This window comes from Podarcis gaigeae (assembly GCF_964106915.1).
Source record: "Podarcis gaigeae genome assembly, chromosome: 12".
Lineage (NCBI taxonomy): Eukaryota > Metazoa > Chordata > Lepidosauria > Squamata > Lacertidae > Podarcis > Podarcis gaigeae.
In genome coordinates this window covers 23,308,790-23,326,393 of record NC_139688.1, presented here as the reverse complement: position 1 = coordinate 23,326,393, position 17,604 = coordinate 23,308,790, and the positions used below count along the sequence as shown (strand labels likewise).

Here is a 17,604-nt window from a genome sequence, read left to right as displayed (position 1 = left end):
ACAGATGATTGGTCAATTTGCTCATATTAAGTGATTCTGGAAATCTTGTAACTACATAGTACAAAAGCTGACTCTAAACATGTTGGTTTTCTGAATAGTTGAAAACTTACAACTACTTTAGAGAATGCAATTGAGGCTTGGATGACTACTGTGATATATTACTCAAGAAAAATGAATTGGGTTTGATATTTCTTGATATTTTGTAATGAAGATGCGACAAATTCATTGTTTTGCTATAATTCCTTCCCTTATAACTTTGCCAGTTACCAGTTTTACTGTTTTTCTGGCCAGCTTCTGATGTACTTAAATAATATTCATTGTGTACATAAATAGTACATAAAGAGCAACATATCATTCAGTACCTTATGCTGAAATAGTCAGATAGTTAGAAGGAGACAACATGTGTAGTTAGAGGTGCCAAAGTTACAAGATTCTTGTTACATCTTGTTACAAGTTACAAGATAGACTTACATGTAACAAATGTGTGCTCCCCTTTGGGCTTGTTTCCATAACCACTAAAATAAAATGTGTCTGCAAGGTGGCATTTCTTTATCTACTTTCCCGTCAGTAATCCCCATTAAACTAAATGAGTTCAATGTACTGTACTCCTGAGTAGACAGGTACCGGAGTGTGCTCCCAAGTAGGCTTCTCATTGGCTTGGTTGAAAGCATTCAGAATACTTGCATTGCCTATTATGTTCTCAAAACTTTTAACGTTATTGTTGAAGACAAGTAAAACATATCTGGGAGACAAGTGAAGCATGCCTGCAATATTTTTCCTGAAAGGAGTGATAGAGCAGCAGTGTCATCTAGCTTATTTAAGTTGTTAATGGTTTATGGCTGTGTGCAGCAGCTTCATGCACAAGTGTATAGGAGAATTGTATGTCAGGCCCTGAACTTTGTCCTGAGTTCCTGTGTGCTTCTGAAAAGTGTTATTTGTATCATTCTGCAGTGACCCCCTCTGGCTGGCAGGCATAAAAGCAGCCATATCTAATTCACTTTCTCTCCCCCCTCCCCTTAATGTAAAGATCCTAAAACAGAAATATCATATTTTTGACTTCCTTCAGAAATAATATTTTCACTTAGTGGTGTTTATATTTGAGTAAAAGTTTCAGAATGTAGAAAGATTTCCATTAAAGTGTTGTCTTGTTTTTCTTTAAAATGGCATTTGAACAGTTTTTATCAAATACTAGACAAAACTAAGCAAAATCCTATTTCGTTGTCATTATGACTGGGGACTTTAGGGTGGAAGAGAAGAATTTACTGCCAGAGGCAAAATTCCACACAACATGTGACTCTACTAGAAGAACAAAGGAATCATAGTTGCTCATAGTGGTAGTATTTTGCCCAATTAAAATCTTTACTTTTTAATAAACTGATTTCAGTAATGCAGGCCTCCTGTATAAATACGGTTTAGCAAGGTTGACAGACAGTTGCATGATTTTGTGCACACTGCTGCATGCTGAGACAACTGCTTCAATGTTTCAGTCCAGCAGTAAATGCTTTCTGCCTTCGAGCTGAAGCTTATTTAGTTGGGCTTATCTGGTGCTGCTGTAGCAACCATCAGTCTCCAGGCAACTGAGGCACATTGACCTCTTCGATGAACTGAGTGTAGCACTACTTCAGTTTAGCTTCCTGAGACAATAGTAATGGCAGTGAATGTGAAAAATGGTTTTTGTGTGTGCGTGTTTTGGTAAGAGCCTACATTGCGATGAAAAGATGTCAAAATACTTCCGTGAATTTTGATATAACTTTGGAAAGATTGTGTGCAAAACCTTTCACGGGAGTGGCCAAAGTTCACTGATAGTGCAAAGCCCTTATATAAATATACTGTGAATTTTGAGCATTTCTGTACAGAACAGTGTTTGAAATTGACTAGTGTGCATTATGGGGCAATTGACTATGTTGTGTTAGGCTTTTTTAGTAATATGCCATGCCATTGCCTGACTATAATCTTGCTTGCTTAAAAAATGTACACCAGTGATTATCTGACTTCGCCAAAGTTCCTGCTGGAGAGTGAGCGGTGTTGTAATAGCAGTGTCTTCACAGTATATGCATTTGGCTGGAGGACAGAAAGCTTTGAAGCTGCATTCAACATAAAGTTGTATCTCCACTTGATCCTAAACATACTCTCCTGTTCTGTTTGGGTTTTCAACAATCAGAGGGCTAGTATCTGGCAGGTATCTTTTGTCTTTTAACAGTAAATATTAAAAATGTTGGAATAAAGGTATCAGATAATTTAGAAGATAAGTTAAGCTATTTAGTAGCTAATGATTAGACAGTACTGATTAGAGCGCTTTGCATCTAGTGACTTCATGGCTTATATTATAAATAACTACAGTGATACCTCGGTTTATGAACTTAGTCCGTTCCGGAAGTCCGTTCTTAAACCAAAACCGTTCTTAAACCGAGGCGTGCTTTCCCTAATGAGGCCTTCCGCCGCCGGTGCCCTTCCACCGTTCGGATTCCGTTCTTAGACCGAGGTAAAGTTCTTAAACCAAGGCACTATTTCTGATTTTGCAGAGTTTGTAAACCAAATCATTCTTAAAACCAGACTGTTCTTAAACTGAGGTACCACTGTATATGGCTACATGTTATTTTCTGTGCGAAATACAGAGTGTTCTTAAAATGGACATCAGCTTTCCCCTTTTTTGATATTTAAATTTTCAGTAATGTTAAATAACTAAGATTTATTTGTCTGTATGAAGCAGAGGAGATTGTGGCCCTCCAGGTGTTGCCGGACTACAACTTGCATCATCCCACCTATTGACCACACTGCCTGGGGCTGATAGGAGTCCCAACATCTGGAGGACCACAGATTGTTCGTCCCTGCTATAGCTATGATTTAACAGCAAATCGCCCTTTGTAAACCCTGTGTAAAATGAACAGCACTTGGGGGAAAAATCATAAATACCAACAGGATATCAGACATTTTTTATTGTTTTTGTTGAAACAACTTCCACTAGAAGAGGGAACAAAAATTGCACTTGTCATCTTAGAGAGGCGAAGGATCTCCAATTAAAATTACAGCGGTTAAGTTTTTTAAAGTACATCTATATGGAGAATATATTTCCATTTTAGCTTTGGCAAAAATATATTTGATAATCTTTGTATCCTCTTTTCCAAATTCCGATGATAAAGAATTTTAAAAAATAAAAGGAAATATTTCTGGTCTGAAGCAAATAGTGATGCTGTTCTTCATTTAATTTTAAAGTATGGAAATAATTGTGACCCTCAACAATTATTAACAAAAAAATTAATTTGCAAGGGGGTATTTATTAGATATAAACTGATTTTACAAAGCAGCTTTGGAATTGGTGGCTCAGGCCTTTCTTGTTGTCCTATCATGAATGAAGGAGAGTTCAGTAATGGTTTAAGTACAATTAAATCCCTCCCCCTTCTTTATGGAAACTCAACTGTGGGCATTTCAGCATTAGCCTAAACAATGGTTTTGAATATGTTAAGCCCCTAACAATTAGAGTGAAGTTTGGGGCATTGAATAATGTCGGAATGATGCAATTGAACCTGACAGCTTCAACAGTCAGCCTTCTCATGGGACCTGAAAGTTGTTCACACTTGGTTTCATCTCTCATCACACGCTGAGTATTAAAACCTTAGTCGTGGGGAGCTTAGACATGAATGGGGGCTGTATCAGAAAATACTAAATATCCTAAAAGTTGAGGTGACTGGGTGCCTGTGCTTGATTTTTAAGACTATAGGGGTTCTGTCATATTTAGAAAAAAGTGTTCTGCCAGGTTTTATTCTTACATATTGATTTTCTTAAAATTTAAGGGACACATCATGTGGTTATTTGCTAGATATAGAGATAACTACTAATAAAATCTTAGGGCACGACCCACTCTCCTGTTGGTACAGTTCCTATGTGCATAGGGTGTCTGTTCACGATGAAGACCCATTCATCTTGCCCCTACTCTTAACCTGCATGTGCAACACAATAGGCTTTTTGAGCATGAGTAACCTGCCCTGACCAGAGAGGAAGGGCAGGATGGGAGTATGGAAGGCAAACACAGACCTACCATCTCCTTGACTGGCTGCCTGTGCATGCATGTAGTCAGGGGAGGGGGGGGGGGAAATAAGGCTCTCTTGAGCCTATGGAAATTGTTTGTGCATGGGCACAGCATATGAGGTGCTCTGGATTATGCCTCATGTCATTAAGCAAATAATTCTAAATAGGTAATGGCTTATTTAAAACATTGACTTACCCAGTTTGCTTTTCTGTTTCATGCAACACAGAGACTAGGTATATGTCTCTGTATTGCCTTTAATCAGAACATTAAAATTATATTTTTATAAGGTATACCTTCCACGATCTGCTTCTATTTTTAGTACATTGCATTACCTATAGATAAAAGGCATTTTGTAAGTGTCCAGAATCTGTGTGCTGAAACATCTTTAAAGTTAAGTTTCACATGGATAGAAAGTGCATTTCAGTCTTGAGTTGATGTTTCTGATTAAACTGAGTTAGCTGAAGTAAAGTGAAATGCAGTTCAGAACTGCATATTGGTACCCATTATCTTAAACATATTGATAGGATGAGTCTGCCTTTTAAAGAAACACTTCTTCAGTGTTTTTCAACTTCAAGTGAAACATGATTCTTTTACTTCACCTTTAAACAATGCAGCAATGGAATACTTTACTTTCCTGTCCAAATTAAGTTCCTATATAAATAGTAATCCTGCCTCTAATTTCTTTTTTCCCCTGACAGTGTTTTGGTTCATGATATACTTCCCAATTAATGACCAATTTGATTAAAACAGCTTTTATTGCAATTTAGGAATAATATTTGAAATATAATGTGTACATCTCTGGGAACTATAAAATATTGCAAAATGTTGAATTTGAATGGGTCTAAATTTGTGTGTGTGTAGTAAAAAAAAAAAGGTTTCGCTTTTCAAATGTTCAAAAATATTATTTTCTTTTGTCCTGTTTTAGTGGGTGGGTTGGATAGCTACCATGGTTGGAAAGGTACCAGCAATTTTTGCATGTTTGGCAAGATGAGATAAAAAACCTACTACTTGCAGCTAAATCTCTGTGAAATCAATGGATAGGATCCAAAGGACAACACTCCTAATTATGTGTTCAAGGAGCTTGTGTTTCTTGAGCAGTTCCTTGTTCAGTATAGCAAACTGCTTCTGAAAGGGCTGGGTCTCAAAAGCAGTTTGTGTTATAGCATGGGGTCTTGCTGTTCCATGTGTGGGGAGTTAAAAACCTTACTGGGCTTGTCAGAAATTATCTCTGTGGATTTTTGCCAGTGGATCTGTTGTCCGAGGGCTATGTCTAGAATCAGCACAGGAAAATGCTTGCAGCAAAAAAGTTGGACTTGGATGGGGAAACAACTAAGAACTCATTATTCTCTGCTTTTCACCAGTGCGTTTTATTGTATTGGAAATGGGCATAGTGCTTTTATTGTGCTAGGAGGAATAATGAGCTAAGTGCAAAGACCTGCATTTTTTTGTATAAATTCTGCAAATTCTCGGGGACTTGCCTTCTTATTGCATTTTTATCCTTAGGACCTTTTGGGAGGGTAATTAAGAGGACAGTAAATGAATTAGGACTTGGGCAAAACCTACAAAGTATTTTTATTTCGTGTAATTCCAGCTTTCTTAAGAATATTGTTTGCATGTATATGATTATACAAATGAATTCAAAATTGCTCTTCTAATCCATAATTCAACTCCATGAATATTCACTGAGTACTGCATCGAGTGGCAACTTGTGTGTGTGAATGAGCCATCACTGAACAGCTACCACAGTGAGAACTTTCTCATTCATACTTAATTTGGGCTGCCATTTAGTGCGTAATCTTCTCAAGGTAGCTTGCATAATATAATTAAATTAAAAACAGCAGTATTAAAAACGATCTAAGAAAATTAAAGAAACAAGTAGCGTAAAACCAAACACCTTTAATCAGGAGTTCCCAAACTGTTTTCTGTGGATCACCAGTGATCCATGAGCTTCACTCGGGTGGTCCATGGCATGCCCGTATTAAATATCCATATTGATTTTAATTATATATTTTTATTGCTTATTTTATTTCTTATACCATACTTTAATGTATTAGAATTTCAGTTATATGGAATGCAAATTAAAATACAATACAAGAATTAAAAGAAGCAATAAAAATACAATTAAAAAATCATACAGCATCTAGCAAAGTGCATCACAATTGCTACAACAGGCAGAAAAATCATTAAGTACACCAAGACCCTCAACAATTTTCAAGTGGCCTGTAGAGGAAAGAAACTGGGAAGTGCTGCCTTAAACCATTTTACAACAGCACACCAAAAGATCTATGTTGCCCCGGTTCTTTTCAATAGAGCCATTTCACACATTCAGCTGCAAATAATCTAGTTGGCAGTCTTAAGTATTCTTGCCAGGAAGTCCGTCACTGATTGAACTTTAAGGATTGAACTGTAAGCACAGAGCCATCAAGTGATGCAAGTGATTGTATGAATTGGGCTAAGTAATTCATTCCTTTTTGCTTATCTCTAACATGTTAAAATGTTCAAAGGATTCAGCCCTTTTGATTCTCTTACAGAATAATAGGAATTACCTGTGCTCTGGATTTAGCCAGTGTTACGCCACAAATTAGTAATGAAAATTCAGTATTTCATAAGTATCTTCTCTCATATCCCAGGTTTCCTTGGTATTTTGTGCAAAATACTTTTTTGTCTTTGTTTTGGGTTTTGACTTACTTACTGAGCACTGGATAATATCCAGCTGAGTAATCGCTTGAATTAGACCCATTGAAATAAATGGACTAAAGTCATTTATTTCAGTACGTCTACCCTAATAATGAACATCATCCAATGCATTAAATCACCAAATTTTCAAGTGTGTGTGTGTGTGTGTGTGTGTGTGTGTGTGTGTGATTTCTTGTCAGTGCTTTGCTTGCACATGAAAATAGAAAAACTTGAAGAGTGGCTTTGGGGCACAATTTTCCCTTGGTTTATAAGCAAGGGCTATTGACTTTCTTTTGAAATAGTTGATAAATGTATACATTTGTAGAAGCTTAACATGTTGGCTGGAGGCCAAAGCCTAATAGCAGAGTAAGATTCTTTTAAAGATGCAGCTTATACTTTGCAATATTTTGCTTATGGTATTTATGTTGTGTGCAGCTAGTCAACCTTCTTTTAAATGGGGGGACAAGCTGTCCAATTTCAGCATTTTAAAAATCTGTTGATCTTAATGTCAAACACAAGTTTAACTATGCCATTGAATTCAATGGGTTGTGTTGTACAATCTCAAGTATGCTTATGAGAAAGTAATTTTCCAGTGGGGCTTACTCCCTAGTAAGTGTGCTTGTGATCAGACACTTAACTTTGGCTGGATTACACCTTAAAATTTAATTTCTTTTTCAAAAACAAATTTTCATGTTTTTTGAGTTTAAATTAAAACTATTTATAATTTTTAAGTGTTTAATTTTCTCTGTGTCAAATCCATGATGAATATATTCTTCTTAAAAGCAATTCTCTGAAGAACTGGTAGCAGTTCACCAAGCTTCCAAATTGAGTATTAAATGAGTTGTGTTAGTAGAAAGTAACAGAGTTAAGGGAAGAAGGTATTTTTATTACGCCAGATTAGACAAAAGTTCTGCCAGCCTCCTCAGTTTTATCTCTTCAAGGGTTCATTTCGCTTGTTTGGCACAAGTCCCAGCGGAGAACTTCAGAATTGTGGTTAGCAACATGAATGAATACAATTTTGGATGAGCTCTTCAGTAAGTTGAACTGGCCAGCTGCCAAAACTGAACTTCCTTATAAGGGGGTTGGGGCAGAGCTGTGATTCACGGAGCCCAACGTTGTATAGAAACGTACTTGTAATGGCTGTGTTTTCTGCAAAATAAAACAAAAACAAAAACTTGGTTTCCTCATGTAAATGAAATAGGAAGTAACCAAATAGTGTTCAGGTTTTACTAATGATAGAGCACAACAAAGGAAATATGACTCTATGCGGTTAAACTATAAAGCTGGAAGTTGGATCTTTTGACCTTCATTGCCTTCTTGTGATGTAAGGAACCCAAGCATTTGTGAGACATCTGTTGTCTACCTGCCCTTATTCTGTAAATGGTTTAATAAGATTAAATAATTAGGAAAACCACATGGTCACCATGCAGCCAAGCCCTGGTATTGCCTGCGTCCTTTGGAAATGTGAGCAATTCTGTGTTACCCAACATTTTGTAGCAGTTACTTTGAAATGGTAGCTCATGCCATTTCTGGTGCGGATTAGTTTGGATGTTGCAATGCTCTACAGTGGCGTTTTCCAAAGTGTGATACATGTATCCCCAGGAATGTGTGTGCAAGGCTTACGGCAGAATTCTTTTATTTGACTTTCTTGTTGTTTTTTAGCTTTCAAAAATATGTATTGTTAAAACTACCCCCAAATCATCTGTCCCGCTATTATTTTTAGTTTGGAAAACATTCTTCTACGGTATCATAAAGTTGGAAATGTTTGTTTAGTTTTCAAATATATTTATTTGGTTCTAAACCTGATTTGAAGACTGTACGTGTATGATATTCTTGACTGCCTGTGTTGAGTTTGTGACACTTTCAGGTGATGCCTTGTTAGGTTTTTCTCTGCAAAAGTATAAACATATTTTAATTTTATTTTTGTATAGGCAAATACCCTACCTGGATCTTCCCTCAGCCTGCCTCCATCTCATACGTATGGCAATAGGCTGAACCCCACCTCAACAATGGGAGCACTTACATCTCAGTCTGAAAACAGTCAAACAGGCAAGATAAAGATTTTCAAAATGTCTCTTTTGCACCGTATCTTTTAAAAGGATATTTTTTAGCTAATTCCTTCTTGCTTTTGGTTCAGCTGCATGTTTAACAGCTTGCTGCATTTTGGAAATGAATGCTGCTTTACTGCAGAAGTCATTGCTGTGTATCTTCCACTGTCTGAAATGTAAATGTTTAAGCAGAGCCATGAGCAGGCAGGAATGCAACAATGTCTCCTGTGACTTTTGTGATTGATGCGTTCAGTTCTCTTAGTTCTCTGCAATGAGGGGAGAGCAGCGCTGGGGTTTGTTGTGAATAGTTTAAACCTTTATTTGCATAATTCATGAAATTGCACGATATACAAGTTTGAGTGACCGAGATCCTGTTACGCAAACTTTCGCACTCTTTTTAAAAATGATGCTTTTTAAAAAAAATAGTATTGGCTTAAAAAGAAAAAAAAAATCTAATGAGCTGCTGGATTTGCTTTGTTTCATTCCATCCTTAAGGATTTGTTGACATGTCGTAATAGTCATGCCTGTTTGGGGGGAGGGAATGAGTTTAGCAGTTTACCAAGAATGGATCAGTCATGTCTTGCCCTCTAAGAGGCCAGAGGTCATTTGCTGCAGAATAGGGGGAGGGCAACCTTGAAGGGGGCAGATAGGGTTATTTTATTGAGAGGCCATAGGGAAAAATAACCCTTTTGAGTCCTACCGAGCAAGACGCTTCCATGTATTTAATGATACATTTTAAACACATCTCATATTCTCCATCTTTCTTTTTCTTCACTTTTAAAGTAATAGGCATTAACTTTTTTTAGAAAAAATAATGTATGCTTTAACATTTGTTAGTGGAACTTCTGGGGGGGAAAAGTTACTGATAAGAAGTAAATATACAGGGCGGTTTATGGGTTTTCCTGGGATGCAAAGTGTTAACAAAAATACAAAGCCTGGGGATTTGCTGTGATAAGCATACAGATTAGCTGTCCACAGCTGTGATTCATTACTTTCGCTGCAGAAATTAAAAGTGGCTGAGGGGAGGGTACTGGAAATGCAAGCCATGCTTCTGTGCTATAAAACTGAAAGCAATGAAAGGACTGAGGCTAATCCTTGGCCTGCTACGCTCAGAGAAATGTGTGCGGACAATGCCTTCCCCACTGCAGTTAGCAGTTTTAAACTGGTAACCTTCTCTAGTGTTACTAGCAACTCCCAGATACTGGATTACATTTTGAAAGGATCTCCCTATCTGCAGCATCTTAAAATATTATCTCGGAAAGAGTCACTCTTGGCTTTGAAATATTTACTCTGCAGATCAAGATCTTGGAGACAATAGCCGGAGCCTTGTGGGCAGGGGAGGTTCACCCAGAGGAAGCCTTTCACCACGGTAAGCAGTATTTACACTCGTGAGTTAAGGCAAAGGAAATATTCTTTAAGGCATGGAAACTTTTATCTCTTATCAGCCATGCTTTCATTTAGGCTGAACAGAATTGTACAGATTTGTGTCTAGAGGGGTAAAGAAAAATGTTCCCAATATCAACTTAACAGGATTAACTAATAAAATAATATATTTTACCTCTGGTATGAAAATGGCTTTGGGGAATTCCACATCCCTCCAATTGTTACATAATCTTGGCTCACCTATATGGCTAGTTGATTATTTGTATGTAAAATCCTGTGTATCAGCAGCTACAAAATGTCCATATATATATATATATATATATATATATATATATGTTAAATGTAAACATTTTATATGTTAAATGTGTTTTTTAAATGTGTTAAAGAAAGAAAAAGATAGGTAGTTAAGGAAAAGGGAAAGTTCTTCCAGAGGCAATGAAATCTAAAATGTAGACATGATCAGAACTGAAATACTGGTCACCAGAATTTAATCACTTTATGCTGGTGTCTTTGTTTAAAGAAATAGTATTTGCTGCTAAGTGTCATGTAAAGATGGTATTGCACTGCTTGTATATTGAGGAATATAGTGGGGGGAAAAACATTTCATAATTATTGGTTGGCATTCTTAAACTTTTTGCTTAATGATAGAATAGCACTATGTGCTGCTGCTGCAGTATCAGCAGTCGTTTAATAAGTTGGTAATAAATAAAAAACATTGTTAGTGGAGGCATGTCAATGTCCCATATCTAATCAGAAGTGCTGTGTCATGTACAAGAGTAAATGAACTGTAAAGTGAATGTTAGTGATCTGTGGCCTGATTTTCAAGAGCTTGCAAATCCCAAAGACTGACTGAAAATATATTCACTTCTAAAGAATCAGGCCAGTATTGTCTTAGGGACAAATCCTCAAAAGTCTTATGAAGATGGACTGTGACAGATTGCAAATTAAGCCTTTTACGTATATAGATCTATTTCCTTAAACATCTTTATCTCTGTTGGAGATGTTTGTAGGGTTCCATTATGCATTAGTTAGTTAAAATTAAATAAAACGGATAATGTAATATATTTTATTCTTATTAGTGTTGCAGCATACTAAGCCTTTTGATCGATTTTTTTGGTCTGGTAAACATGTGGATTATTGGAAAACTTTTTATTTAAGTATTTTTATTAGGGTCTTGTCCCTTTTCAGAACTCTTTCATAAATAGAGGAATAATAGCACAGAATACACAGAAATTCTCCTTGTTTAAGTACCATTGATTTCACTGGAATTTAGGTTTGCTTCAGGTCTTTATGGATTATGGCCTAGCACTCAACTCTTCTTCAGATATATTTGTTATTTATGGATTATATGTAATTATAACAAAGTGAAACATTATTAACATAGGCTTGCAAATAAAATGCTGTCTATGCTTATATGAAATAACTTGGCATATGCGCACTCCTGTAGGTATAAAACACATGTTAAACATGTGTTTAGATTATAAATATTTTGATTTTATGAAACCCTTCAGTTTTATCCCATTCTGTTTTATAATATACTAAAAAGGGTGCAAAATTGTGTGTAAGACAACACATCTGTCTCTGACACTGTACATGAAACAATGGAAAGGGACAATGTATCTTTTAATCACCACTATTTTATATATAAAAACTGCCAGTTTAGATCTAGCCAGTGACCTTTGGTAAACCTAGTGCCCTGTCTAATTGTTCGAGAAATATGCAGGTATGGGATGATCTGCTCTTTGCACCTCCCCCCCCCCCAATTCCTGACATTTAAAGGGTTTAGATTTAGTGCAGTCTACTAAGCATATATGCCTGTATAATGCACAATCATTAACATAGAGCTTATGCAGATCTCCCACAATGCATCCAAATAAGTGAATGGAGGTTTGTGCAGCAGTCGACTCTGCACCCTTTGAGACTATATGCAGAAGTGCTCTGGTCACATTGGCTAATAACCACAGATTAATATGTTTAATACTGTATTTTAACCAATGTAGTATATTGCCCCACTTCTGTGGTACAATTGTAGATTTAGTATACTTTGTAAGGAAGAACAATGGATTTGGTGTCATGTAATTCTTGCATTGAACTGAAGAGTATATAGCAGTTTTATATCTACTTGACCCTGTTTATGATATTATACATTTCCATACTATGAGCTCTGAATTTTCCTTCAAATGGTGTAATTCTTGATTGGATTTAATCTTGTATGGAAGATGTTCTGTATTCCAGTAGCATTCTATAGATATTATTTCTTCTTAGAAAAAAAATCATATTTGGTATAATATGTGTACTTTCATAATGTGGATTTATACAGAATTACATAATTATTTGTGTCTTTTCTCGCCCTTAATGCTTTCTAGCATCCCATTTCACTTGACTCCAGCTCTATGGTTAGTTATCATCAAGATTTGCTTGCTTAGAGGGGACCACTTACACAATTTTAGGTTATTTATTTTCTGGCTAGGATTTACCCCAGCATACCCACTTGTGAAAATGAGATTTCCGTTTGCTATTTTAACTTGTTTTGTTCTTTAAGAACAGCTTTTAACTGTTTACAAGGGTGTAAAAATGAAGTGGAATAAAAAATTATAAGATACTTTTAAATCTGATCTTTGTCACTTGCCACTTGCTTTCCTTATTGAGTAATTTCACTGATAGTATCCTGCAGAAGATCTAGAGTCCAACTGAATGTTAGCTGTTTATGAAATAATTCACACTTTGTCTTCATTTCCTTTTTGCCTATTTCTTCTGATTACCAGCTTTGATTTTAAACAAAATATTTCCCAATGCAGGATGTTGCTGGTGATCTTTTCAGTACAAAAAACACTGTATATCCTACTGTACATACCAGGCCAGAAAACAAGACTTTTGTGGTCTTGCTTTCTGTTACTGTGTTAGTTCTCCTGCATGTTTCTCAGCAATTCTCTTAATTTCTATGTGCTTTAAACTAGATTAAGTAAATGTGAGATGAAACTATTTTTGTTACTTGGAAATAGGGGCATAGATTCATTAGTTACATGCGGTAATAGGCTGAATATTGAATTCCTGGTCAAACCAACAGAGATTATGCAATATGGCAATAGGAAGTGTTGGATCCAAAGCCCATTAAATTCAAAGCAGCCCTGATACTGATATAAATGGTGCCGCATTAAGACAGAAGTTACGTGTATTTTAAATAGTAGGTAGCTTTTTACGTGCCCTTACTCCAGCTAAGGCAGAGTGCTGGGGGAAATGCTTTGTGCTGTCATGTTCAAGAATCTATACTTGAAAACTGTGAATGTCAGAAGGAAATTGCAATATTCTTGTAATTAAGTGGACAGGAAGTATTTGAATTCACCAGCATCTTAGGTCTTTTTAATTTTTAAGATGAATTTTAAAATGTCTGAAGTATAATTTTGATAGGAAGCTGCTGTAATGTTATCTCTCGATTCTGACACAGGAAATGCTTGGCACTCAAAAGACTCAATGAGGTCACAGTCTTCAAAGAAATTTAATGTGCTCTCGGTTTGTGTGTGTTAATTTTTTTTTTTTAAGAAACAAAAGTTTCCAAATTGTAAAAGTGTCTGTCACATTACATGCTGATCAGGATTTCCTGTTGTGACCTAAATTAGCTATACTGTCTACATGTGCCTTTAATTTCTTGCATGTCATATTGACTGCTGTTATACTTAAGGTTTTTCTTTAGTATAGTGTCTTAATCGCTTGGTTCAGTTATACAGAGATCCTATACTACATCATACAGAAGCCTTGCCTTTTAAATAGAGATTAATAGCATGGTACATTCCTCTTTTCTTTAGCTATTCATTGGGCTAGATTCCAAAGATATTTGATGATCAAAACATAAGCCATAAGTATTTGAATGGCACAGTCATTTTCTTCCTAAAACCTCATGCAAGCGTATTTGTGCAAAATTTCATAAACTATGAGGACCTCAGGAATTTGACAAGTATTTTATTGCCTGGCATTGTATAAAGGTGTTGCTTGTTATATACATATATATCTTTTGTAGAGCTCTTGTGGTTGATTATATCAGCAAAACATTCCATCAGCTGATGAAGTTTGCATTCATCTGGGCACTTTTAAACTAGATTATCCAAATAAGAGAAGCTTTGTATTTTGAACAGAAATTTTCTAAGAACTGTTGTCATGCTGGGATTTTATTTTAAACCATTGTTAATGGGAGCCAGTAAGGGATCTTAAGGAATGTTGATTTGCAAGGGGTTAAGGAGCAGCTAAAGAAAGTTGATGAATCTTTTATGTGGGGTTCTCCTCTCTCCTCTTCCTTTTAAATATAATTTATAATCTTCCTACAGGTCGCCTGTAAGTAATTTACAGATTCGTTATGATCAGCCAGGGAATAGCAATGTGGAGCATTTGCCCCCGGTACCAGTTACTATAGAGCAACTTCTGGAGAGGCAATGGAGTGAAGGGCAGCAGTTCTTGCTAGAACAGGGCACCCCTAGTGACAGTAAGTACTTCAGACTGTCTTGCCTGTTTCAAACGCTGAACATTGTTAACCATGTATGGCCCCATTTATGTAATATCCAACAGAGAAATGTTTTCTGGTGAGTGTGCGTTAATTACGTTTGAACAGTGATAAACATTGCTAAAGCATAATAATGTGTTTAAACATGGTTCTGGCAGCCTCTCCCCATCTTGGAATGAAAAAATGCTTGCCTGAAATGTTGGCCAATTACATTTTGCTCCAGAACCTTGACAACGGGGGAGATCTGGTTAGTGGGTTACAGCAGATGTGGGAACATTTCAATAATAATAATAATAATAATAAATTATATATGTGGTCTAAATGATTGCCTGAGCCCCTTTTGAGAAGTGATTTTCTGTTTGTAAGCCAAGCATTTAAATATTTGAAATGGTAAAATTAATATTTTTAAACAATTAACAAATAAAACATTGAGCATGCTTCCCTGGTTGTTGATAGTGAGAGAAGTGCCATCTAGTTGGTATTTTTTTTTATGAATGGTACCCTGACAAAAATGCTAATTGTGAGGAAATTCATGCAGGGATAATCCTTTAAACATGATAGCTGGAGGACAGGTTTAGCTAAGTCTTATTGCATCTCATTTGGGCACACTGAGAGTTCCTTTGTATGTTCTTGAAGAGGAGGGATAAAAAAGCTAAATCCTTGGGAAATGACCAGATGTGCCTGTACCAGTAGACTGGCGTCTGTATTAGGCCCAGAGGTCACGTTGAACAAGTACAATTTACAATTTAAAAAGTAGCTTTTACCATGTTTTAATCGCTAAACTATCTTGCATGCGGGCTGATGCGAAAGTCCCAAAATTCACCCAAAATCCAAATTTGAGGGTAGAGAAGATGGTATTTGGCTGAGGATGTGCTTTATCTGCAGGGAGAGGGCAGAGACTGCAGGGTTCCTCCTGCTCCCTGCTGGGTGCTCTTTAGAGGGACATTGAAAGCAGCTGGAGTCTGTTGATTTAAAAGCAATAAAAACAGAGTAAAAGTTTTCATTGATTACATAAATTTGCAGGTTTTTTGGCCAATGAGTCAACAAATCAGCCCCCCCCCCAAAAAAAAATGAAAAAGAAAACCCTACAAAACTCTTCTGTGAGAGCATAATAGCATTTAAAACTTTTGTACAACCCAAACTGAGTATCTTTTTCTTGAACAATTACTTGGCAGTGGATGCTCCTGAAGGAATCTTTCCTTTAGAAAAGTGATGGTAAACTGAAAGTGTGTGCGCTGCCATTTGTTTATGGCCATTGGTAGGGACAAATGAGAGTGGGTTACAAAATTCTTTGCGCGTTAAGCCGGGTACAGGAGTCAGACTTTGTCCTCTGAAATATGTGTGTCATATTAAGAAGCTTATGCACTTGGGGCTTCCAGAATATGTGACTGCACAGGCATGCACTGGGTTACCTGGAGAATATACACTAAGCAGAGATGGGGATAAACAGATGTGTATGAATTGACCCCTGTAGTTCTCACCATGCCTAACTTCAAAGGGAACTTAGAGCATTTTTCACCTCTTTGCCTGTCTTTCTGATAAGGACATATCTTAAAAAGAAGTTACTAGAGAAGTAAAAAAGTACTCTCTAGTAACTGATTTGCTAGTGGTGTCTTAATTTTTTTTAAAAAAAATTATTCCAAGCCGGAACAATGTGTGCAGTTATTATGTTAAGAAATAGCACCTTTAATTAGAATTTTTCAGGGACTTGGATTGATTGGTCGTATTTTGGTCAGTTTTAGGTATGCTGAAGTCATTGCACCAGCTTCAAGTTGAGAACCGACGCTTAGAAGAACAGATTAAAAACCTGACTGCTAAAAAGGAACGCCTCCAGCTACTAAATGCCCAGCTTTCAGTTCCTTTCCCAACAATAACCTGCAATCCGAGTCCTTCACATCAAATACATGCATTTTCAGCTCAGGCTGGTAAGGCAACAGTAGTAGTTTTTGTTTTTAATGCAGAGCTCTGTCACAACTTCCAGAAAGCTTTTGGCGTCTTACTATTTTCTGTTACCTGTATGAGAAGGAAGCAAATTGAATGTTTCTACTGTTTTTATTCTATATTTTGACCTGTAAAATCAGTAATTTCTGAGAACACTTTTAAAGAGACTATATGTTGGCCAGGTGAAGCTTAAGAGATGAAATTAATTTAAGTACTTCTGCTGGCTGTGGATTCATATTGAGCAGCAAAAAAAGCAGAAGTAGATCACTATTAGTCCATATCTTTAATATAACATTAATTCACTTTTATTTAAGTGTTCCACATTGAATTAGGATTTATGCCTTTTGGGTGCAGAAACAGAGATTTTCTCACACTCTCGTTTGTTTTTAACTCCTGCTTTTAGCTGCTAGCACTGATTCTTTGAACAGCAGCAAGAGCCCTCATCTGGGAAGCACCTTTCTACCTGACAATTCCCTTCCCGTATTAAATCAGGTACTGTTTGTTTTCTTTTCCATGCATTCTAAGACTTCTGCTAGGTTAATAGTGCATCTCGATTATTTGCTTTTGTGTGAAGTTTGATGCAGCTGAGCCTTTGTGTTTTCTCTAGGAGATCAACTCCAGTGGACAAAGCACCAGTAGCTCCTCTGCTCTTTCCACTCCCCCACCTGCTGGGCAAAGTCCAGCTCAGCAAGGCACCGGAGTCGCAGGAGTTCAACAGGTCAATGGCGTGACAGTGGGGGCACTTGCCGGCGGAATGCAAACTGTAACATCCACCATTCCTGCCGCCGTTGGTGGAATAATTGGAGCTCTGCCAGGTAACCAGCTGGCAATCAATGGAATTGTTGGGGCTTTAAATGGGGTAATTCAGACTCCTGCCACAATATCGCAGAACCCTTCTCCTCTCGCTCACGCAACTGTGCCACCAAACACAGCACATCCTCTGCCAACTACACTGAGTAGCAGGTAAGCCTTTGCTCTTGTTTGTCTTTTTGGCTCATATTTGCTATTCTCCCCCCCCCCCCCTTTTTAAGTCTGTC

General features: G+C 36.8%; 1 protein-coding gene across 10 annotated transcripts in view; it reads left to right on the top strand.

The window, feature by feature from the left end:
• MLLT10 (MLLT10 histone lysine methyltransferase DOT1L cofactor) overlaps positions 1-17,604 on the top strand; it is a 101,567-nt gene that overhangs the window by 77,411 nt on the left and 6,552 nt on the right. For all 10 annotated transcript variants that reach the window (XM_083704699.1, XM_083704703.1, XM_083704701.1 and 7 more), the window contains 6 exons: positions 8,635-8,752; positions 10,048-10,120; positions 14,454-14,608; positions 16,363-16,551; positions 16,971-17,059; positions 17,175-17,530. In XM_083704699.1, coding sequence (XP_083560825.1) covers positions 8,635-8,752; positions 10,048-10,120; positions 14,454-14,608; positions 16,363-16,551; positions 16,971-17,059; positions 17,175-17,530 — 980 coding nt within the window. The remainder of the gene's footprint in view (positions 1-8,634; positions 8,753-10,047; positions 10,121-14,453; positions 14,609-16,362; positions 16,552-16,970; positions 17,060-17,174; positions 17,531-17,604) is intronic.